The 25,838-nt window shown below is 37.9% G+C and overlaps 1 protein-coding gene across 2 annotated transcripts in view; it reads left to right on the plus strand.

The window, feature by feature from the left end:
* NAV3 (neuron navigator 3) overlaps positions 1–25,838 on the plus strand; it is a 340,442-nt gene that overhangs the window by 197,295 nt on the left and 117,309 nt on the right. For both annotated transcript variants that reach the window (XM_008684333.2, XM_008684334.2), the window contains exon 12: positions 3,218–3,337. In XM_008684333.2, coding sequence (XP_008682555.2) covers positions 3,218–3,337 — 120 coding nt within the window. The remainder of the gene's footprint in view (positions 1–3,217; positions 3,338–25,838) is intronic.

Consider the following 25,838-nt stretch of genomic DNA (forward strand, 5'->3'; position numbering starts at 1 on the left):
TTTCCCTCTCTGATTTCTTCCCATTCAGTTTTCCCTCCTTTGCCCTATGATCCTTTGCTCTGCTTCTTATATTCCACATATATTGTGGATAATTGTCTTTCTCTGATTGACTTATTTCATTTAGCATAAAACCCTTCAGTTCCGTTCACATCGATGTAATAAGATTTCATCATTTTAATAGCCAAGTAATATTCCATTGTATATATACACATCTTCTTTATCCATTCACCTGTTGATGGACATCTGGGCTCTTTCCATAGTTTGTGTTTTGTGGACAGTGCTGCTATAAACATTGGGGTGCAGGTGCCCCTTCGAATTACTGTTTTTATACCCTTTGGATAAATACTGAGTAGTGCAATTGCTGGATTGTAGGGCAGTCTATTTTTAACTTCTTGAGGAACCTCCATATTGTATGTTGTTTTTTAAGTAACAAAGTCATGGTTCTGTTATGAAAATGCGCTACCATTCAAATGAGAGTGTGTCTGTGTAAACGGGGGAATTATAACTAAGTATTTTTTTGGTTCAATTAATACCTGTTGTAAACCTATTTGATATTCACTGGAAAATTGAAAGGCCCAAGAAAAATGAATATCCTTTGAAATGCTTCCTGAAAAAATGGGTTTTTTCTTAATTTATTGAAGTTTTAACCCTATGTTTTTTTGCTTTTGAAAATTAGTTTTCAAAACACTTAACCTTTGTCTATAGAACTTACTCTTCTGTAAGTATTGAATAACTGAAAGGTTATGTTTCTAATCGAAGTGATCTGTCCTCTTATTTCTTGGTTTCATGTATCACCATCATGGTTAAAGTTACTGAAATCAGCTATGATGCTTTCTTTTTACAATATGGAAGCCTTTTGAATCCAGCTGGAACAAACATGATATATTTGCTCATCCCCAGTTATATACAAAACACTTTGCTAAACAGTTTTGGAGATACACGGATGAAGAAGACAGACAAATGATACGTACATGAAACATAACATGTATACATTGTTAAAACTTCCTCCAAGGTTAAGCCTAGGATTAAGCATTTTGGTAGCTTTAAAAAAGGCGGGGGGGGGGGAGTATCTCACTTATCTGGAGAGAAGATTTCAACTACCCTCAACCTTTTAAAGCACAATTTCAAAAGGAAAATGATTGAGAAAAACATTTGCTGCCAGGAATTCTACACACTCCTCCTTACAAGGCAATAAAAACATTTAGACACTGGTTGAGAACTGAGTGGGAAATATGATAAGAAATTGGAAGTAAGAATAAACCATGAAACACAACAAGATATGGCAGCTGACAAATGAAAACACATGAAGGACAAATGTCCCTTCACTCTTTAATTGTTTAATTTAATTGATACTCCTAATCATGGATTAGTTATAAAAAAAAAGTTAAATTGTATCTAGTATTTCTTATTTAAAAGAGTTCAATACATTTTGGAGCCAAAGTCCTCCTTTATTTTTCCCATTTTGGTGTGATTAAATTCTTTAGTGATCAAGAAAACTCACCAGGTAGAGTCCCTTATAAGGATAATGCAGTATGACCTTAGTGTTGTTTTGTATATAAAATTCATCTACTTCCTTTTCAAAATATGTGGAAGAGACATTGTGAATAACAAATAGCTACTTGTTACAAGGTTCTCATGTTAAGAGCTTTTTGTGTTTTTCCTTTATCATAAAATCTACCTGTAGATTTTATTCTTCCCGTTTTCAGAGGAAGAAGTTAAGGCACAGTTTAAGAAACTTGTTCAAGTTCCTTCAATTAGTAAGGAGAGAATTTATTGATCATGTAAGTAATTAGCCAGTTTCATAATCCTCGCTTTCACTATTTAGTTGATCTTCAATATGGCCATGATTAAGTATTTTTTATTACAGGGACACCTGGGTGGCTCAGTCGTTAAGCGTCTGCCTTCAGCTCAGGGCGTGATCCCAGAATCCTGGGATCGAGCCCCACACCAGGTTCCTCCGCTGGGAGCCTGCTTCTTCCTCTCCCACTCCCCCTGCCTGTGTTCCCTCTCTCGCTGGCTGTCTCTCTCTCTGTCAAATAAATAAGTAAAATCTTTAAAAAAAAAAGTATTTTCTATTACAAAAAGTGAAATCAACTCAAATTTGCTTAAGCAAATTGGGCCCATGATTATAAAGAAGCAAGAATATCTCTTAGAACCCAAGGATAAGTTGTGAAGTTGAAACCACGTGGTCAAGTGTCTCTGCTTCCTTTTGTGCACCTGGGTCATTGTTTTTACTTTGCTGACCAGCTTTCTCTGTGGCTCCTTACATCTGGGGGAGAGAAATACATCTCCTGGGTATTCATTATCATCAACTCTATTCACACAGAAAGACTGAGGAGCTGTCTTTTAATCCTAGTTCTCAAGAAAGAAGAATCTGATTAGCCCAGCATGGGGTAGGAGATTAAACCATGAGTCCTAGTCCTCCACAGCCAAGGAAGCAGGATTACCAGTAGTAATGTAACTATTCCGGTCCACCGTCCCTGTGCGATGGTGGTGGTCCCGTGATGGCGGGGGAGTAGTTCTCAAAGACACAAAGTGGGTCAGACAATGTGGCCCTTCACTTCAAATAGTAATGCATGGTGGTTAAGATCTTTCTGGAGTCAAATTTCTAGATTTATGTCTTAGTTCTGCCATGACTGGTTGAGTAACACTGTGTTACTTAACCCTTTTGTGCTTATGTACTTTCTTTCTCTAATGTGGTAATAGTAACGTTATTACATCTAAGCTATTTAGAACAGCTCCTAGCAACATTGTAACCATTTAATGCATCTTGGCTATTATTTTATCCTTGTGGCCAATTGGTAGCATACATTTTACTTACCTAATAACTTAATCTAATTTTAAGTTCACTAATATTCCGTTATTTCCTATGACCTTCAGTGCTTCAAAAATGGTATTTGCAAAATGAAATGATCTTGCTCTTATTTTTCTAAGAGTTAAATTATCTCCAAGCCTCTTCAAAATTTTGATAACAAAAGGGTGGAAAAATGAAGGTTTTACATATGTTAGTTATTTGTTGTAGTAAGCAAGATTGATTTCCTAATAAACTTAAAAATACTCTAATTTTTCCTGGTGAGTAAAATGTTTATATAGAAAAAAAAACTGTAATAAAGCACATTTGCATAATTATTGAAATTTGTGAACACTGTTTATTAAGTTAAATTATACAGATGAGATCATTTAATTTTATGTTGATTAATTACACCTTTATTTTCAGGTACATGACAGATGGAGGGCTCAACCTGTATACTAGAAGTCTGAACCGAATACCAGACACAGCCACTTGCAGAGATGTCATCCAGAGAGGAGTTCATGATGTGACAGTGGATGCAGACAGGTAATGCTATCAGCATGTACAATGGTGAGAACTGCATAAAGCAATTTCATAAATAAGATCTAAGGAGTTTTACAGTATACATCAAAGGACTTTTTATTTCAATATAACAATTATTTTGAAATATTTTTAAAACTAAGGTGGTTTTTCTTACAAGACATGTTTAGCTCTATATACTGCATTGGTAAGAATATTTAACAATTTCAGTTAAATGGAAGCCAATTTTATTATCTGTAAAAGCAAAATGATGCACATAGACTTATGTTCTTTCCTTGAAAAGAGCCCTGGCTGATTGGTTTGGATATTCTCAGATTTACCTGAAGGCTAATGATACAAAGATTTAAACATAATTCAAATTATCAGGTACAATAAACTTGATGCTTTTCTTGAAGGGTTTGTTGAAAGCGTAAAACTCTTGCTTTAGGTGAATTTCTGTTTTGTAATTATTTCAGATTGTTTAAAGGTGTGTGTGTGTGTATGCTTGCTTCATAGGTTAGTTATTAATTTGCTGGAAGTCATTTTGTCAATTTGATCAGAATCACTGCTGTTAGAAAATATTGTTCTTGTAAACTAATATTGTAAGATATACTTCTGATCTGATTTTGCCCTCTCTTCACTCAGAATTTTGACTTTATTCATCAGGAAGGGATTGCCATTTCCAAAACTATGACATATGAATACCTTTACTAAAGTCAGCATTGAGGAAGAGACAAAACGTAACTTAGTGTATCCACATTCTGAAGTAAGAACTGTGCACACCTCATTGTGCGTTTTAACATAGCCGACTCAAAAGGCTTGAATTCTGGTATTAGTCAGTTTCTCCTCACTCAAATGCTATTGATATATTTTGGTGGGGAGGGGAGAGGGATTTGGGGCTTAAATACTCTTGAAATAGATATTCAATTAGTCCTTCTGTTTTTATCTCTACCTTCACACCCATTCTCAGAAATACCACCAATTTTTACATGTTTGGGATCTTTTTCAGGATAAGTAGGCTGTTTCTCAATTTTTCTTATCATGTGTTCAGGAAGTCACTCTCTCAGATCTAGGGTGAGGGTATGTGCCTGGTATCCTATAGTTCAGAGACCTCTCCAGAGGGTTAGGGCTAGGGTTGGGGTTAGGAGTGAGGGGTTAAGGGTTTGGGTATGTGCCTCGTATCCTATAGTTCAGAGACCTCTCCAGAAAATGAAACCTCAGGCCTCTACTGGGGTGAGAAAGACGTGGCAGCCATCTACTGAGCTGAGGCAAGGAAGGCACTTGGGCTCTAAATGCTCTTTAAATAATGCTGTTGATATTTTAACTCCTGTTGGCCAGCGGACAGTTTCCACTAGGAGCCTAGGATAGACATATCCTAGTCTGTATAGACATATCCTAGTCTGTATAGACATATCCTAGTCTGTATAGACATATCCTAGTCTGTATAGACATATCCTAGTCTGTATAGACATATCCTAGTCTGTATAGACATATCCTAGTCTGTATAGACATATCCTAGTCTGTATAGACATATCCTAGTCTGTATAGACATATCCTAGTCTGTAGACCAGGGTGTGTGAGAGAAGCAGGTGGTTACAAAAGGATTATGAAAAATTTTGCCTCCCCACCACCAACTGGAACTCTTCAATCATTTTCCCTTCCTGACTCTTCCAACCATCCTGGACTTCTTTCTGCTCTTGCACTGATGCTTCCTCTGTCTGGAATGCCCTTTTCTATATTCGCTGCATTATTTCCTCCATCACAACATTTCAGTTTCAGCGGAATGCTGCCTTCTCAGAGAAGTGATTCCAGAGAGGCTAAGATACATTTGATTTGCAGTCACTTTCTTACCCATTACCTTATATTATTTTCTTCAATGTACCCCATCACTCCTGGAAGAGATCATACTTACTTGTTTACATGTTGATCTTATGTCTCCCCCATTACAATGGAAGCCCACGAATGCAGAACCTTTGTCATATTCGTTATATTTTGAGCCTTTAGCAAATGCGTGTGGAGTGAAAGAACAAAGGAATGAATATAAGCTATATATTCATATATGGCCAGCAATAGAGTTCAACTGGGTAGAGAGGCAAATGAGGCCAGAGCCAACATTCTGCAAGGATATTACATAAGAGAGGGAAGGGGTTATGTGGAAAAGCAGAAAGCAGTGATTCGAGGGGAAGAAAGCCACAGTCTGGACTACATTTTGAAACTAAGGACCTACACATTCTTAGCTGATGGTGGAAAATATTAAAGGAGGGGGAAAGTCTGTTGGTCCTTAGGAAATGAGATTGTGGTGGCAGAACCTAGGAATCAATAGAGAGGAGCCTTATTTTGGACCTAGTTAGGAGAACCAGCTCTCCTTGCTGCTGACTGAGGAACCTCAGACCAGTGGGAAAACCCAGAGGTGTGTCTAATAAATTAGGACCCGTGAAAACAGTGGTTCTTAAAGTGTGGGAACTAAATCCGCAGCATCTGCATTGCTTAGGAACTTGATAGAAATGCAGATTAGCTCTATCCAAGATTTACTGAAGGGGAAATTCTGGGGTGGACCCAGCAATCTTCAACAGGCCTTCCAGGTGATTCTTACAGCTACTCAAGTTAGCAAATCACTGTCTTAAAATTAACAACTAGATGCCAGGTTCATGAAAACATGAACACTTGCATAAACATTTAAACATTAAAAAAATGACATTTTAAAGTTTTTATTCATTTTTCTTAGCTGTGCTCTGTCAAGAGAAAGAGAATATCAAAATAACACTGGCACTAATCTTTAAATTAGATCAAATAATGACATGTTGTACCAGAAATAAATTGTTTCCCTTTGTTAGATTCAGCTTCTGAGAATTGCATTTTTGAAAGAATGGTAGAATTGAGAGAATACAAAAACCACTTTAATCACTTGTATATATTAAACACCAATAAGGTCATAGAGAAAATCCTGCTATCAGCAGAGATAGGAGTTTGTCTTTTATTACAGATAAGACTGAAGCTCTTTTAAAATCCTATATTCAGGAAGTGATTTGGGATGTACATAATTTTAAAATGCATAGTATTAAATATTATAGTTGTGGAAGTCCTTCTGTTAATTTAAAAATCTCCTCGTCCAGGATGTTGTTTCACAATGCTTTTTAAATTCTGATATCCATTCCAAAGAGGATAGGCAGGAGTAGCTCTAAGGTGATACCTCTTTGCTTAGTTTTACTCGAAAAAGATACTGAGAAGTCCTGTACTTTAAACTAAAAACTGTTCAACTTGATTTAATTCAGTGCTCCCTAAAAGCTTTTTTTTTTAATCACTGATTTCCTCACTTTTTTCTCTGTAATAATTGGTTCCTGTGATATTTTAAGAAATGCTGATTTTGCCTAAAGCCTTCATTTAGTGGTTATGATAGTACAAGGACTTGGGCCCTTTACCTCCTGTACTTAACAGTTTCCCAGCTACCTTAGTCAGAGGTCTTTTAAATAAAACGAATAATGTTAGTGCTTGGTTCATTTTAGTAAATTGGTAAATGTAAGGCTTGTAATAGCTCACTGATTAAAAAAAAAGCTTAAGAGCAAAAAAAAAAAAAAAAAACCAGCGGTGTTTTATTAATTTTTCATATTTCATAGACATTTTTTCTATAAGCTGTGATCAGTGAAAATGCATTACATAAGAGCAAAGTAGCCAGCTGGCTAGGATAGCAATGGATTCGAATTGCTTGTGTTACTTTCGTGAAGGTTATAATGTTCCCCTTTAATCAAAGTTTGGCTAAAATGTGATGGACAGTAGAGAACAGCTGAAATCTTCTTCTCAGCAGATTGAAATGGCCCCAAGGAAAAGAGGACGGCTTCCAACAGACAACCGTAGTGTATCTCAAGTATTTTATTACTCAAAGATATTGCAGTTCCTTCATTTTCCATATCAATCCAACACCATCCCCATTTCCTTACTATACTGACCAAAAAAAGATTACAGAATGGGACTAATCCTTGTAGACATGTTGGAGATGCTCTGGGAACTTCACAAATAAATTCATAACAGACAGTTAAAATGTGTGGGCTTTATCCATATGGCTCCAGTTATAATGAAGTCAATCCTAATTCATATACACTGATACAATTGGGCTACACTATATTTAGATGGTAATTTGGGGGGAGAAAGGTGGGGAATAGTTGTTGTTTTGGTTTTTATTAACTCCTATTACTGTCCTGACACTAGCTTCCCTGCTTGCATTAACAAATATTAACAAATATTTGAAAAATAAATATATAATTACCTCCTAAGTGCATGACAGCATAGTAGCACCTCGGGTAAAAACAAAACAGAACAATAAAGATGAAAGATCCTGGGTTTAATGGTCAACAGAATAAGGTAAGCAAAAAATAAACAGATAATAAAATTAAGTCATAATAGATGTATATACATAGTGTCTTAGAAGCGCCCCAAAGGGAAGTGATTATTCCTACCTGGGAGTGTAAGGAAATACTTCAAAAAGCAGTCTGATTTAAGTGGGGCCATAAAGAAACCGTAATACTTTTTGACATATGGCCTGGGAGAAATCTGAAGAAATGTGGGAGGGGAGAGCATAGAAGCATAGAGGAGTTTAGTTTAAGAGGATGTTGCAGAAAAACGGAAGTGGGCAGTTATTAAAGCATTGAAAACAGATTTCATAAGGAGCTGTTGCAACTGGGGGAAAGAGACCTTAGCATACAACTGGGCTCAGTTCTGAATACAACAGGAACACGTGGGGATTCATAGCCAACAAGCAGAATGAGGGGATCGGTGGATGCAAAATTACTAAGAGGAGACATCAAGAGTATGCGGATTCTTGCAAAGCCCACTTAAGATTCTTGCCAAAAAGAGGCCAGGGTGATCAGATAATTCATGTGGGGGTTGAGGACTACAACCAGATATCCCAGGTGCTCACATATCAAGGTGGAGGAAGCTCTCTAAAATGCCCTAGCAGGCAGTATTCTTGCTCAGACTGGGCTCTGCAGGCCCAACAATGGGTCAAAGTCAAGACCTAATCAAGAAGAGACTGCAGAGGAGCCTGGGTAAAGTTTGGTCAAAGAGTCTTTGTCAGACCCATTAATAATGGGATTTTGCTAGTGCACTGGGAATGTGGGCAAGGATGACAACAAAGGACCTGGAGGGTTGTTCTAGAGTATTTGGACCTATAAGTGAAAAAGGGCTATTTTACTAATTTTAATTAGTTTTCTTTTTAAATTTCAAAGTAAGAGCATGTGTTATATGGATTGTATTTTAATAATAACTCACCCACAGCAAATAGCAAAGAGACATGGTGCAAAGACAGGAAGACTGCTCAGGAAGTGACTACAAAAGTCCAGGTGAAAACAGATGAGCTCCTAGCTGGAGAGTGGGAATGGAGACACCATTTCTCAAGGAACCTGGGTTTGGTCTGTGTATAGTACTCTGCTCAGGCTGCCTTGACAAAATACACAGTCTGGGTGGCTTAAACAACAGATATGCACTGAAGGCTACACATCCACGAGGACAGTGCTGGAAAAGTCATTATCCGGTGAGAGCTTTCTTCCTGGTTTGTAGACGGCCATCTTCTTGCTATGTCCTCACACAGCCTTTCCTCTGTGCTCCCTTGGGGAGAAAGAGGAAGCTCTCTCACATCTCTTCCTGTTGGTACAAGGACATCAATTCTATCAGAGTAGGCACCACTATGACATCATCTAACTTTAATTACCTCTGTAAAGGCCCTTCTTCAAATATAGTCACATTGATAGTTAAGGCTTCGACATACGAATTTGGGGGGAGAGGGGCACCATTCAATCCATCCCACTGTGTAACTCCCAGGTGGTTTTATCCTTGGAGACATAGGTTAGTCCCTGTATAAATGCTGGATTGAAGTACTGACTATATATAATATGTGTGTTATTAAGCTCAAATCCTTCAGGGTCAGGAAGAACACATGAAATGAATGAAACAGAGGGATATGTTAAACATGGCCAGTCTAAAGGGGGCAGCCACCGTTAGCTCTAGAGGTTGCTGTCTGTGGAAAGGCAGAAATGTGGAAAGGAGGGGCTAACGATTGCCAGACCATTTGATTTTTCAAGTAAAATCAGAGTCTGGAATTCTGTGAGAAATCTCCCAATTTTTACATATTGGTAACTGAGTTAATAGGTCTATAAGATCAATAGATAGTTAAAGATATACATTTTCTTCAATGGCAGATAATGTAGGAAATTACAGAGAAGCCTATATAAAGCAAGAGACCGTGTGCGTTCTCACGTATGGTTATGTGAACTTCCTAGTGCCTTAAATTTTCCCACAGAGATACTCTGGTGATGATATCAGCTGTACAGAAAGAAAATGCCACCAGTCATGAGAAGCCAGCCTAGTAATTTAGGCAAAACTATTCGAGCACATTTCCAAGTTTGCAATGCAAGACAGGATGATCTCAGGTCAGTTTCCCAGCCATAGCCTCCCTCAGTGATGCTGGCCTGATGTCTGTTATATAGATGGTAACTAATTAATTTTGCTTAAACCACTCTGTGAATCAGCACTGTGCAGGCTAAGGGCACATTTGTATCTGTGATGCAGAGTGGGGAAACAAGCTCTGAGAACGAACCCTTGACATTTAAAGAGTGAATAAAAGGAGAGTAACCACTGAAGAGGCAGAGAACTGAAGAAGAAATAGGGCTAACTGATATTTTTGAAATAGAGAGTAGAGGAATGAGGCAACACTGTCAAATTCCATGGACAAATAATTGAAGAAGGTTCATTCCAAAGAATGAAATAAAACGGTATGAAGTTTAACGTTTGAGAGGTAGTGCTCTCCTGCATGATCGAGCAAGGTACAAGGGATAGCCTGAGTTACTCGAGCAAAATGGTCATAGAAGTCAAAATTTGGTTATTAAGATGATTTGTCCACATGACCATCAAGTCAATATAATGACAGAATGAGTCTCAAAGGAGAGGAAGATAAACCTCCAGGTGACAAATTCTTCTTGGAAAATGAACAAAATTCCACAAATCCAGGCCCATTGTGGGTTATTATGTTGCTATCTAAAGCATATTCTTAAATCTATGATTGTTCATTTCAACTGTAAACTAATCAGTTTAACTATTCATATTTTTTACTGATTTTTGTGTGTTGAATCATGAACTTTTGAAAATGTAAAAGCATAATACATCTTAGAAATTGTTATTTTTGTATTGTACTAACTGACAGATTGGCTTGATTTGTGATACTGCAGTTCAGATGCTGAAATCACAGTTGATGGAAGAGTTTACAAAAGGCGTTAAGGGATTGTCATGATTTTTACATGGCCCTCAGGTTATCAGTCATTATAACTCAATATATCAAGGGAAGCCTAGGACGAAACACTAGTCATACTAAATCCCTTGTTGGGGGTGGTCCTTGACCACCTGTATATAACCTGAATATATTTCTCTTGTTCAGGGATTGGGGACCTGCAAATAACACTGCAAAAGAACTTATCAAGGAATAAGACAGATTTTTATTCATGTATATATGTGAGAAGTGACAGAAAATGTGACTCAAGGAGGCAGTTCGAATTTGGACTTAAATACCATCTGTTTTCCCCCCAGGTTTATTGAAAAATAATTGGCATGCATCACTGTACAAGTTAAGGGATACAGCATGGTGATATGTATAGTGAAATGATGACCACAATACGTTCAGCTAGCATCCATCTTTTCGTAAAGATAGGATAACAAGTAAAGAAGAAAAAAAATATTCTCCTTGTGTTGAGAACTCTTAGGATTTACACTCTTAATAGGGGAAGGGAGTGGAAGAAGGACTTCTGGGAAACATAGGACTTCTGGGAAAAATAAAAGGACACTTAGAAGAAAAGATGGGAGGTATGATAGTTTTGTAACAATGTCTGTTTAGGTGATTTCCTGTCCTTCTCATCTCCGGTGACAGGAGTCAATCTTCTCTGGTTACAGAACTCTCAGGGAGGGGATTTATAATTTATGAATTATTTTAGGAGGCTCTGCTTTTAGGCAAATAAGGGGAGTTCAGAAAAAATGAAACTCTTCACAGTGGTATATTTTGGATTCCTTTGCCCTAAATCTACAGTTAGTATCAGTGTGCAGAATCCTGTACTGCCTTTACAAAAGGGAGTCATGGCAAATTCACAAAATCACGTGAGGAGTCATTTCTAAGGATGGGAGGCCTTTGATACTTCCACAACTTCTCCAAAGAGAAGTGAAGGCAACAGAGATTTCTCTTAAGCCATCAAGCAAATATCTCGAGGGTCAGATTCGTGATGCTTGTCACTAGTGTGTGTACACTCTAATAATTCATCCTATTCCATGTTGATTTGTTCTGGTATAATCACAGAATCAGTATAGTCCCGTATCTTAAGTATTTCCTTCATTAGCTTACTGTCTTTCCATTGTAATTAAAAGCAAACACAGAAAAGATTAATAGACCGAGATGGAAATAGATAAAGTAAATTTAATTATTTCACTTCATAATAAAATGGCCTGCCTTTTTTGCTCTTGTTTCTTTACTCTAGGTAGAAAGAGACCCGTGCAAAATATTAGAGATGTAGAAAAAGTTTTATTTGCCCTTCTAACTTCCCTTTGACACCTTGCTCACCATCACAGACTTATGAACTGCTGCCGAACTTCTCTCCTGGATTCTAGTTCTCAGAATTAACTGGCCTCATTGTGAATAATCTTTTAAACTTCTAGTACTTTTTGAAAAAAAGATTTTATTTTATTTATTTGACAGAGAAATAGAGAGCACAAGTAGCCAGAGCGGCAGGCAGAGGGAGAGGGAGAAGCAGACTCCCCGCTGAGCAGAGAGCCTGACATGGGGCTCGATCCCAGGACCCTGGGATCATGACCTGCACCGAAGGCAGACACTTAACCGACTGAGCCACCTAGGCGCCCCTAAACTTCCAGTACTTATAAGTAATACCCCTTCTAGAACTAATTCACACCAGAAACACTATTGAGAACCTACCCCCTACCAAGCACTGTGCTCAATCCTGGGGGACCCTGTGTTCAGAGGAATTAGAGATGATGAAAGTTTAAAAGGCCATTGAGATCGAAAGGGTACTTGGACAATCAACTAGCCCAAGTGGTAGATATTTCTGTTTGAGATACCTTTTAATATTTTTCAAAACATGCATCCAGGTAGCTCTGAGCTCTACCACCTCTTTGAAGGACTGCTCCTGACGTTGAACTTGGCCAAAGCTAAACTTAGCCATTATAGGATATTCTTCTAACAGAAGAGGTGGTCCTCAGTACTCTTATTTATGCAGTAGTTTTACCTAAGCTCCTTCCAAAACAATTTACTATAATCTTATGAAGATGGTAAGGAGGAGGATGGAGAGGGAGAGTCAGGGTTGTTATAATAAAATTTAGCTATAATAACTATCAGCATTGAGGACTAGTTATGTGTAGCCAACATGCCCTATTACTTAAATACATTGTTATATTTTATCTTTACAACAGCCCTATGAAGTGGGTTTTATTACTGCCATTTTATGAGGCGAAGAGTTCTTAGATTAAGAAACTTGCCTGTAAACACTTTCTTAATTAACTGTAATGGTAGGGTTTGAATCCAGTTCCTGTGCTCTTACTATTATTCATAACATTATTAATTTAGATAAATGTTTTCATCGTGCCCGGATGTACATTGTCAGATTTTGTAAATTCTTTCTTTTTTCTATTTTAGTCTAAACATGTCTATAAAATATGAATAGATATATTTTATTCAACTTCATAAAGGTTGATAAGTTCCCTCAATATATAAATCATATTCTATTCTATTGCAGATTGTTGATAAACCTAAAAACAAAAATTGACAACAATCTTTTCACATGTGTTAGAGCTTCTCAAATGCTGGTTAGTTTGTTAATATGAGTTAAACAATTTAGCAGTGTTTTGTTCTAGATAGATAAGATATCTCTTGAAACCCTAATGTCTGTTGACATATTTATTTCTTACAGGCTCCAGGAAACATTAGAAAAATGGAACGGGGAAAAATATATTCAGGTTATATACAGAAAAATATTAAAAGAGTATTTATATGAAGGGAAAAGCAATGTGGGCCTTTTATAGTACGTGATTTTTTTTCCACAAAGAGCATCAAAATAGGAGAGACTGTATCAACTAATTTAATTGCTTAGTTTGATTTAAAAAGTTGCATCTATAACATGAAACACGTGTGTGTGTGTGTGTGTGTGTGTGTGTGTGTGTGTGTGTTTCTTTCCCTGCAAGAACTAGGGATGAATGCTTTTTTTAGCAACAAATGGGGTAAGACATTCAATTTGGGATCATTAAACTGAGGGCTTCTGGCTGGCAGCTGATGAATTCTTCATCTTCCTCACTCCAGCTGTATAGAGTGGGTGGCATGGACTTGTTTAATGGAGTCACATGTGCTCTGTTTATATTCTTTTTCCTTGCTTGACTTAATTTGTGTTTGAAATTGTTACAGTTGTTTGCAATGAGCTGGATTTTTCAGCGTTAGAAGAACTTCCATATGTTTTTTCAGATAAGTTGCAAATATAAGTGTTTTCATTACAAATGAGTATTTGTTTTCTGAATTAAATAGTTATTTTGTTATTATATAAAGCTTTCCTGTGATTACTGAGGAAAATTCACAGAATACATATAATCATAAAGAAGAATCTAAAAATAATTTCCTGCCCAACCGCACACAACTAAGAATATGGCTTTGATGTGTTTCCTCCAAAGCATGCTCACCTCTCCATTTACACAGTTTGGATCATACCATCTAGATGAGATATTATCCTGCTTTCTTAACTTACACAATTGTATTAACTTACACACATAGTATTAAATATCACTTTAAATTATGACTTGTAATGATTGCACGCTATTCTGGGCTGTGGAATGAATTATATCTAAGGAGTTTGTATAATCAACCATTAAATTTAAGACAGTCATCAAATTTCTGTTTGAATTGGCAAAGGCATTAGCAGAATCTTACCTATCTGGTTGTATGTCTATATCCATGTATTGTTTTCTAAAGGGATCAAATGTTGAGCTTATAGAAAAGGATGCCTTGTATGTCTACATGTGCATGTGTGTGTCTATGTGTGTACGTATATGTACATTTGGAATTTAATTTTTACTTTTCCATGTAAATCTCATTCCTTAAGATTAAATTTTATAAATTATTTTTGCATTAGATTTTTCTTAAATTTCAAGTATATATTTAGGTTTTGTACATTCTTAGGATTCATGAATTTATTTTACTTTTACAATATTTTGTCAGCTAGATTTTGCTGCTGAGGTAAACACTTTTAACTGAAACTGTGTTTCTTCTTCAAACTTAATTAAATATCCAGAGATACCTTATTTCTTACAGAACAAAACTCTATTATTTATTTCTCTAACAGTATATTCTACTCTGATCCCAGATGCTTTGTACAATCCAGGTCTGCTCGACAACCCAAATATTTACTAGATAAAAGTAAAAATAGGGGCACCTGGGTGGCTCGGTTGGTTTAGCGCCCAACTCTTGATCTCAGCTCAGGTCTTGATCTCAGGGTCATGAGTTTAAACTGTGAATTGGGCTCCATGCTGGTTGTGGAGCCAACATAAAAAAAAAAAGAGTAAAAATAATTTTGGACAGGTGAAGTAAAACAAATAAGTGGATTTAAAAATCATATTGATTTTTTAAAAATCTTTTCCAGCTTCAATTTTGACTTGGTGATTTAGTTGTCCCCTGATCTTCTTTTCTAAGCCAGTTTGATTGGCTAGTGGCTTGAACAGGCTGATCATCATAAAAACCAATAGAAAGGCTGTTCAGATTCTAATTAACTGCCAGATTCTTAGAATACTTTGGTACTGCTGATTTTATAGCAGGAATATTTTCACATTCAAATATCATAGCAGCTCTAATGCTACAAAAAACTCTACAAATACATCAGTGAAAAGATTTTCTTAAATATATAAAGCCACAAGAACCAGAATACAGAGGGCAACAATTAAAAAAAAAAAAACAAAAAAACTGTGAATGAGGCAGAACAGAGGGAGAACAGTGATTGATTTAGTAGCTGCAGGAAAGCACTGAGCGCACTATGAAATGCTGTGGGTAAAGTCAAGAAGCAATACAGTTCACACTGTCGGCACCCCAAAAGGCTTGGGAATTTTAGGATTGGTTACCTTGGGATGTAAGGATATATGTGAAGTAAAAATGGGAGGAATTGGATCAAAGGGTATTTAAGAAATAATCATATCCCCAGATTCCCAGCCCAGCCCAACCCATGAATAACTGGGCAACTGTCCCTTTTCTAGCAGAGCAAAAGGCTGGAGATTATTCTCTGGAGAGGGAAAAATATGGCATCTTGTTAGGACACAGGGTACAGTTTAGGGCTGAACACAAAGTAATTAAATAAGGTTTGCATGGTAAAAATAAAGATTCCCAGTTTTCCCCCTTACTTGATCCTATAATCCTGGCAACGAGGTGTGAGTCCATCTGATCAGGACCATCATTTACGCTCTCGTTCCCCATACGTCTGCCATGTGCTTACTGACCACAAGTCATTCAATCACTATTAGCAGTATACATTTGGAGAAAATATAATATTGTGAGATAGAAGTTAGCAAAATTGGTTAATAAAAAGGTTTTTTGAGTTTGGATTCTTTGTTTTGATCCCAGCGAAGCCATTGGCCTCTCTTAGCCTCATTTTTATACTTACAAGTTGTATGAAATATTAATAATAACTGGTTACACTCTTAGGCCTTTTATGATTGTAAGTGACAGAAAATCTTATGAAAACTGACTTAAGAAAAAAAAGGCATGCATTGTTCCCATAACTGCGAAGTCCTTAAGTAGTTCTGAGTTTGGATGTCGTTGGATGTAGTATCCAGTTTTCCTTATCTCTTGTCCTAACTGCGGTATTTTGCATAGGTAGGCTTAATGCTCCACTAATTAGGGCAGCTTATTCTCAGTCCTACATAATTCAAGGTTCAAGTCCAGTGGGAGAGAAGTAAGCTTCTGCCAGGTTCCGAAGAGTTACTAGGATTGGACATATGATAACCTTATCAGATGTACATTCTTGAACCAATCACTACAGCCAAAAGCATATTAACTGCCTAAGTCTTTTACTTACATCTTAACATGCTTTGTCTATAAAATTACCAGTACACCCGTATCCTCCCTCCCTTCTTCTATTCCAAACCTGGGCATCCTGCTTCTGCTCACAGCTTTACTTTGTCTCTTGCCTTGCCAGGACTCACAGTTTACACTTTGAAAATATCGAACTATTGATTGCTCCCCCCCCCCCCACTAAGTCTGCTGATTCCTGCCTTTCCTTAGACCTGGAATCCCATACTCAACATGGAATACGCATTCTGTCCTCCTTCATAATTCTTGCTTGTTCTGGAAGATTCACTTCAGGTGTTGTCTCCTCTGTGAACTCCCCCCGCAACCCTAGTAGACTTATTGTACCATCTTTGTGCACTAGGTATATTTCAGTCTTACAGGTTACTGTAGTATTTTGAAGACTCTGTTTATGTGTCTGTCTCTCCCAGAAGCCTATGATGTATCCAAGGATAGGCACGATGTCCTAGTCAACACTATACCCCCAGTTTCAAATGCAGTTCTTGTCACAAAATATACATCTGTTGTCCTGAAACCCCATTTCATCTTGTGCATCTTGTATGATATAGTGCTCTACACATCATGTCAGGATGGTTTTTGCCATGTCCTATCCAATTTTATAGATTTCAGCATCTAGCACTGAGCCTAATACATTTCTAGTATGCAATAAATATTTACTTAAATGAATGAGTGAGTGAATGAATGAATTTATGCTTTATTTTGTGGAGAGGTTGTTTTTTGTTTTGTTTTGTTTTTTGTTTTGTTTTTAAGCACAGGTCTAAATAGAAGCATGTAGTGAATGATGTTAACATTTGAAGGCTTTATGGAGAAGAATTGTCATCTGTGAATGTCTTTCAAAACCATATCATCCAGAATATTGCTATTTGCCTCTTTTTAAAAAAAAAAATTCAGATATAATTGACATATAACATTTTGTACATTTAAGGTGTGCAATCTGTTGATTTTACTCTAGCTGGTGGTCTTTTTAAAAATATTTTGACCAAGTCACTCAAACCAGAAACTTAAAGATTTATTTATTTATTTGAGAAAGAGAGAGAGAGCACATAAGTTGGGGGGGGGGGTCAGAGGGAGAAGGAGAGAGAACTTCAAGCAAACTCCATGCTGAGCACAGAGCCCAACAAGGGGCTCAATCTCAGAACCCTGAGATCATGACCTGAGCTGAAACCAAGAGTCGGATGTTTAATGCACTGTGCCACCCAGGTGCCCCTCAAACCAAAACTTAAACAGCAAAGTATAATACTAGGATATCCAAAGGTGATTTTCTTCAGAAGTTCTGAAGTACGGGATGTCTGGGTGGGTCAGTAAGTTAAGCATCTACCTTCGTCTCAGGTCTTGATCCCAGGGTCCTGGGATTGAGCCCTGCATCTGGCTCCCTACTCAGTGGGGTGTCTACTTCTCCCTCTCCCTCTGCCTCCAGCTTATGCTCTCTCTCTCTCAAGTAAATAGGTAAGGTCTTTAAAAAAAAAAAAAAAAGTTCTGAAGTCTGTTTTGATTTTGTCTAAAATAGCACAGAACTGATCTCTGAGTTTAGAAAATTTATAAAGTATGGACTTTTGAAATTTGGTGTATATATAGTTTATATTAATATTTCTGGGGAAAAAAATACAATTATATGTGTATAGACCTTTCTACATTTCTTAAGTTATTCCACAATATCATTTTTGTTTACTCCATGACCCTAATTCTGTGAAATCAGGAGAATTGTTAAAAAGACTTATTCTATATTAAGAAAACTCTGTGAAGTTAACTGAACTTCCAATAATTAAATGATAAGGTTAAAAGTGAACTCAACTTGATTCTTACGTAGGCCAAAGGTCAGCAGATTTTTTTTCTGGAAAATGTCAGGCAGAAAATATTTTAAGATTTGCAGGATAAGAGACAAAATCAAGAAACTGGATCATGAGAGAGAAAAAAAAATTGTCACAAGCTTTTTCAACTCTGTAAAAATATAAAGGACATTCTTAGCTCACAGGGTCTATGACTTGGATTTGGTCCAGAGCCACGGTTTGCTGATTCTTAGGCCTGGCATTTATTCTCTGTTTGCGAGGGCTGCCATACAACCATAAGTTGGGGAGCTTACACAATAGAAAAGTATTGTCTCACAGTTGTGGAGGCTAGAAGGAGAAGATACAGGTGTTGGTCGGTTTAACTCTTGAGGGCCTGGAGAGAAGGACCTGTCTAGGCCTCCCACTTGGGATTAAATTTGCTGTCTTTGGGTTCACATTGTCTTCCTTTGTGTATGTCTGTGTCCAGATTTCCCCTTCTTATAAGAACGTAAGTCATATCACATGAGCACATACCCTACTGACCTCACTTAATAACTCTGTAAAGACCCCATCTCTGAATCAGGTCATGTTCTGAAGTGCTGGGGGTTAGGACTGGGACGTCGGCTGGGTCGGGGAGCGCTACACCATTCAACCATAACACCCTCATTCTCTTTGTACTGCATCAAACCCCAGGGCTAGCAGGAGGTGAAATAAGAAGTATTGGCGTTGTGTCTCATTCTTTCTGTCCTTCTAAACTCAGAGCCATAGCTTCTCTCTCAGCACCCCTTGCCGCAAGATAACAGACAAATAGAACTGAACAGAGAAAATGGAAAGACGACCCTGTAAGACCTGCTGCCTCCACCTTACAAAACACCCAGAAGAAAATGAGGCAGAGTATCAATCATGTGAATGCTTCATCATTTTAGCAAATGGGCAATAATATTTACAGAAATCAGTTATAAGAGAAAATAGTCATTTTGGTCATATTTCTGGTAAATATGCTGCTGGTTAAGAGCCTTAGCCCTCTGGTTCCCTAAATATATGAAGAATAAGATTCACGCATATCACATCCTCCTGTGTCCAAGCAGCAGACAGAATTGACTCTAAAATAAATCTGTCATTTGAAGTCCCCAGCTGTGAATGTGCCTTGTAGCGAGGAGATGCCAGGCCTTTGTAGCTAGAGCCGTCCCAGCACACACAGCCTACGTGTGATTGAGTCCTGCAGCCAGGGTGAGACAGGTTAGCACAGGAATTCTACGAGATTTCTGTAATGAAAATACTGTGTGAGGTTCTTACATATAATGACCTAGATTTATAGCTAACCTACCTGAGACTGTCTTGAGAAAAATTACTCCATAGTCACCAATTTTTAAAGGAATATGCATCAAAACAACACATGGTATCCTCTCTCTTTGAAGTCTTAATTAACCTGCCATTGATCAATGCGTTATTTTCAGGACTGATGACTTTTTTATCAGCAAAAGAAGGAAGTATTTTTTGGTATTTGTTATTTGATATTTGTTACTTACTATCTGCTTCATCATTTCAAACCTATTTCAATAGGACTGCCATAGAAGATACTTAAGATAGCATACAACAATATTCTATATAGTGCCAAGAACAATCCCCCCTTTTCTTTGTCTTCACAGAAGACAATGTTGAGTTGATTTTTATTTTGAGAGAGAGAGAGAGAGAGAGAGAGAGCGAGTGGGGAGGGGCAGTGGGAGAGGGAGAGAATCCCAGGCAGTTTCCATGCTCAGGGTGGAGCCCAACTTGGGGCTCAAATCCACGACCCTGAGATCATGACCTGAGCCAAAATCAAGAATCGGATGCTTAACTGACTGAGCCACCCAGGTGCCCCAAGTTGATTTTTTAAAACATTTACTTCTTTACAAATAAGGAAACAAACATGAGACTTCTTCAATTAGAGAATAGTTAGATACCCTCGTACACTGATCATACTTCTAGAAAAGAATCCTCTTCAAAGAGAACACTGGGGAAGTGATGAGGCCTGTCCACCAAATGGAGTCTCCATCATTTCCATGCAGGATAAGTGAGGGTTACTTGCTTCCCTACATATGGCAGAAATGGAAGGAGACTTATATTCACCGAACTATATGAGACGCTGTGCTAAGTGCTTTATATTAATAATCAAAGATATTGTATTCTGCATTTTGCAAATAAGGTAACTGAAGCATGGAGTGTGAACACATTTACAATATGAAATGTGTTCAGTTTATATTTTAATACCTCACGAACACGTTCCTCACTCCACACACACGCATATCCTGTTGACAATAGAATCTCAAACCGTACCCACATGGGCTTTCTTCTCTGACATTTCTTTCTTTCTTTTTTTTTTTTTTAAGATTTTTTACTTATTTATTTGACAGAGATAGACAGCCAGCGAGAGAGGGGACACAAGCAAGGGGAGTGGGAGAGGAAGAAGCAGGCTCCCAGCGGAGGAGCCTGATGTGGGACTTGATCCCGGAACGCTGGGATCACGCCCTGAGCTGAAGGCAGCCGCTTAACCGCTGTGCCACCCAGGCGCCCCTTTTCTGACATTTCTGACTAGAGCAGTTTAGGGATAGGTTATAGTTCAGATTCTTCCCACTTAAAATTATCTTCTCCAGAGTAGATACTCACATGGTGTGGGTTGAGGTCTAAAAGTACAAAGGGCTAGTAGAAGGTGGAAATGGAGAATATCGCATCCCCTTGACAAGCAAGCAGCAGGAGGAGAACAGGCCTCTTTCTCTCATTTTCTAAAGATCAATAGGAACCCTTTTGTAAAATTAAGTTGTCTGTGTGATATATAGAGTGGGCCTAAAATTAGCTTTTAAATATTTTCTCTCTGGGAACATGTTTTTAAAATAAATTTTCACCTGCATAAATGTTCTCTTTGGATTAAACGCTTCATCACCACACTTTGAAGAGATACTTTCCTTAACCTTCTGACTCCATTGTTATTGTAATAACCGCAGCTCATTAACACAGTGGGTGTCAGTATTGATTATGATTTTAGATTTTACCTTTTCCCATTATAGTTTAGTTTTTATCTAAAATAGATCATAACCTTTGATCGGCTGCTGCCTCAGAGTTTTTCCAAGATATTGGAGTCGTGGTAAGATAATAGTGTTGAAATTGACACTGGTAGTCACTAGGGACCCTGGACTTTTTCTCCTACTGCGGTGCTGTGTTTCACAGAGGACAATATGTGTAGTCTCCAATACAGAATTAATCATGAAAGTCAAGTGCGTACTGCCGGTACAGTCAGCACCATCTAATTATCTCAAACTTGTTTGTCTTATGACTTTAGTTAGCAGAGCACATGCACAGGATAATAACAAATAGGCTAATTCAAAATCCTGTCACCCACTGGCAATTTAGCAATCATAAATGGAGTCCCGTGCGTTTTAGAGATTGTATGTATGTGACAAGCTAGCAGGTATGAAGAGAAAAAACAATAAGGCAGAAGGTAAAGAAGTCTGAATTTGATTTTTTTTCTTCCCTCAGGAAAAAAAAATCTATCAAGTTATAGGAATCTTTGTTTAATGTGTATATAAAACATTCAGTTATTTACATTGTTATAATATCTAATATCTGATGAGCTGTATAGCACTGTAATATGTTGAGAGAGAATGAGGTTAATTTTTCAGATTCAAAGGAATGTTCTTTTCTTGCAGGAATATCTATTGGTCAGAGTCAACAAACACTATTAAGCCTTTTATTATTGCCAATATAGGTCCAGCTAATGAGCCTGTCTGTTCAGCTCTGCAAGGCTTAGGGTAGGTCTAGCGCAGGCACAGTTCCCAGGGCTCAGCACAGCTGGAGGGCCCCAGGATGCTGATTGCAACCCTTTATGGGATGTGAATGGCAGGAGATGAATAAGGGAAGTGTAGTCTGTCATCAGCGTCCCTCTCAGCTGTCTAGCCTCCTGACAGTCTCTTGCTCACTGTCAACAATCATTCACTCTCCTGGTCTCTTGCTGTGTTCTCTTTGAACCTCCTGGCCTAGACCTGTTTACACACAGGGGAAATTTGATGGGGGCAGATCTTGGAGTGGGAAAGAGTTTTGTCTGAGGTGCTCTGCTTCCTGTGTGGAAATGACACTGTCTCTCCCTGTCCCAGGAGGAGGGCCTGGAGCTACTGGTTACCCTCCTGGGAGCCAGGCATCTCAGTGCCACGTCCTTCACATTTACCGGTCTTTGTAATCCACACTGTATTTCCACTTCGGACCACGCCACAAAGATATTTTTCTCTTCTCTTTTCTTCTCTTCCCTTCTCTTCTTTTCCTTTCCTTTCCTTTCTTTCTTTTCTTTCTTTTTTATTTTAGAGGTGGGGGGTACAGGGTGCGGGAGCAAATGGAGAGGGAGAGGAAAAGAATCTTAAGCAGACTCCCTGCTGTGTGGAGCCCAACTTAGGGCTCGATCTCATGACCCTGAGATCTTGACCTGCGCTGAAATCAAGAGTCGGATGCTTAACTGACTGAGCCACCCAGGTACCCCCACAAAGATAATTTTTCATTTAAAAATGCCAGACTTCCTAAAGACAAGAATGTTAATTAGTTTTTCCCTGGGCACTGTTTGATTTTGCTCATTCCCTGGCATATGCGTGTTTTCAAATATAAATGTATGGGCTAATGAATTATTTTAACTTAACTGTTTATCAAATTAATGATCTGTTTTGAAAATGTCTATGCACAAGTTTTAAGAAAAACATGTTCTTTTAGATGGAGTTAACTTTTTTTTTTTTTCCAGGTAAGATTTAACTTGAGGGTAAACTTATGTGTTAAATACTTTGTTTCACACATGCTATGTGTGATTTCTGTTCATCTATTATTAAGTGAAAGCCTAGTGTGATATAGTTCCCCTACTGTTAACATTTTAACAGAAGGTATTTATTTTACAAACTTCGTGTTTATATGTATCAGACTTTCAAGACATACATTTAATGTGATAATTAAAAGGTTCTTCCTCATACCTATATCCCCGCGGTTGTATAGTTCTGTAAATCCTCCCTTTTAAAACTCCATTTTCCATGCCTCCCTAATACCTGAAATAATTTTACTGTGCTTCTTAGAATTCAAATCCACTGTCAGCTACATTGCCTTGATCAGTAATCTCTTCTTGAATCACGTCCTTCACCTTATCATTATTGCAAATTGTCTCTCCCGCCATGCCTGATTCCCATATAGTCCTTCGCGCACAACCCTCCTACCGCTGGGCCTGCATGCAGGGTAAATGTCTTCCTTCCTTGAATACGTTTTCATTCCTTCTCCTCCCTAAAAACCCAGTTTTAAAGCCCTCACCATTAGCTTACTCCACCTGTTACCTCTTCATGGTATTGTCATTCCAAGAACCTTAAGCCACTCGCCCTCAGTTATTCAAGATTTTCACTCTTCTTTCGTCACCTTCTCCAGTACTGCTCTTGTCATAATATGATGTCAGAATCTGCATGCACTTCACAACAGCCTTGTTTCTCAGAACCTTGACACCTTATCCTCCAATGATCTTGCCTTCCCCTCGAGCTTAGCCACACACTACCACTGTCACATCCTAGAACTGCTTGTTAATAGAAGTTTCACCCTCTCCATTGAAACAACTTTGAATATCATATTTTCAATGACCACTCCTACTTTTCTAGTTTACTCCTTTTATTATCCCAGCATCCTGAATAGTATTCGACCAGCACCTGCAGTCCATTGGTTCCAAATTTGTCAGAATCCCAAATTTTAATTGCATCCTCAAATTCTTCTTTGTACAGGTTAGAGTCCATGGTTCATTAAAAAAAAATCTCTTTATTGGATATAGATGCCTTCTACTCTACTGCCCCTTTCTCCTTTGCTTAACTGACTAGCCAAACTTCAACCTTTTGTTAAGCCCAGCACTTCCTCTGCTCTACACCTTCCCAGCTGAATGTAATGGGAAAGTTTGAAAAATCATGCAGACTGATTTCATAGTAAGTTGAGAACTAGTATTCTCAAATGGATTCCCAGTGTTTCCAGAAATCCTACATTTCCCTGGTCCACTCACTCTTCCATTCTCTTGACAAGTAATTCACACTTGTTCTTTCTCCTCAAGCCTTTGATCTCTTCTTTCCATTCTGATTCTCTGTTAGCGTGTTTAAGGTTTCTCTGAGAAAACAGAAGCAATCCAAAGTAACTCTCCTCACCCTTGCTACCACCTTCCTTACAACGAAGTTATATTACCTACTGTTACTTTGTAGAAACTGTCTGAGCTACTACACAAGGCCAAATTCACCAGTTAGGCACTGCATCCCATCCCCTCTCTTCTGTTCAGTGTTATAGCTTCTTTATTTCTAAGCTGTCCTGTATCATCAATTTTCGTTTGTTTCTTTCCACTAGGTTATTCCCATCAGTGCACCAACATGTTGAGGTTTCTCTGTCACCACAAACAAAACACGACAAAGCAAAGCAAAAGCCCCCTCTTCAAATTCCATATTGCTCTTGAGCCTAACCTCTTTCTCTGTCCTTTTTTTTTAAACTAAAACTCTTGAAAAGAACTTTTTAAAATTATCTTGCCATCTTTAGTTTCTCTCTTTCTGTTTTCCCTTAAATATACTCTACTTTTCCCCAACTGTTCTTACTAAAGTAATAAATGACTTTCTTATTAAGGTTAGAATGATTTTCATTGATGTCAAACACAGTGCTAAATCCAGTGATTATTTCTCATAGTTCTTCTGACTGAACCTATAGCCTATTTGATAAGTTGATTTTTTAGTCTTCTATGAGACCTCCCCCCTGCCAACCTTGGATAATCATTTATGATATTTGAATAGGGAAGTAAAATGATCAAATTTCATTTGAGAAAAAGGTACCTTGATAGATCAGAAACTACAGGAAGAGACAGGATAAGGAATGGCGATCATCAAAGAGATAGGTAATGATCAACATAATGAGGATAGTAGTGGTATATAAATAGTTAGAAGATACATTACATATGTAGAATTAGCACAAATTGGAATGGATTTGATGTCAAGAGGAAAGTAAAACAAAAGTCTGTAATTGCAGTAACAAGAAATAATCCCCTAATATCAATGGCTTGCAATAACTATAACATTTACTCCTTGTTTTCAGTATATGTCAAATTGTGGGTTGGCTTCTATGGCTTGACTTGTTTTCTCACTTGTAGATCTAGACTGAAGGAGTAGCCCCCGTTTGGTCTATCTTTTCTTAAGACAGAAAGAACAAGAGAGCTGATAGAAACCGTGCACTACTCCCTAAAGGATGTAGGATCGGTTGATCTGCTTAAGGATGTAGGATCGGTTGTATCTGCTTACACCTCATTGGCTGAACACATCACGTGGCCAAGGTCAAAGTCCAAACTTACGCATGTATAAGCCGCAAAGGACTATAGTGGCGATTCATGCTGGTTTCTGTCCTAAGTGGTTGTCAGAATGATGGGCAGAAATAGAATATCTAGTAGAAAGGATGGATTTGGGAGGGAAGAAGATGAATTCAATGAAAAATACATTTTGTATTGGTTGAACATCCAGGAACTTCAAGCAGGCAGTTTGAAATGAAAATCTGGCACTTAGGGAAAGGTCAGGGCTGGGGATTTTGAATAGAGCCAAGAACAGATCATTTGGGAACACCTACATTTGGCAAAGAAGGATAAAGGGTGTAGCTATAGGACACAGAGTAGCCTGGT

The sequence above is a fragment of the Ursus maritimus genome, unplaced genomic scaffold (genome assembly GCF_017311325.1).
Source record: "Ursus maritimus isolate PB19 unplaced genomic scaffold, ASM1731132v1 scaffold_21, whole genome shotgun sequence".
Taxonomy (NCBI): Eukaryota; Metazoa; Chordata; class Mammalia; order Carnivora; family Ursidae; genus Ursus; species Ursus maritimus.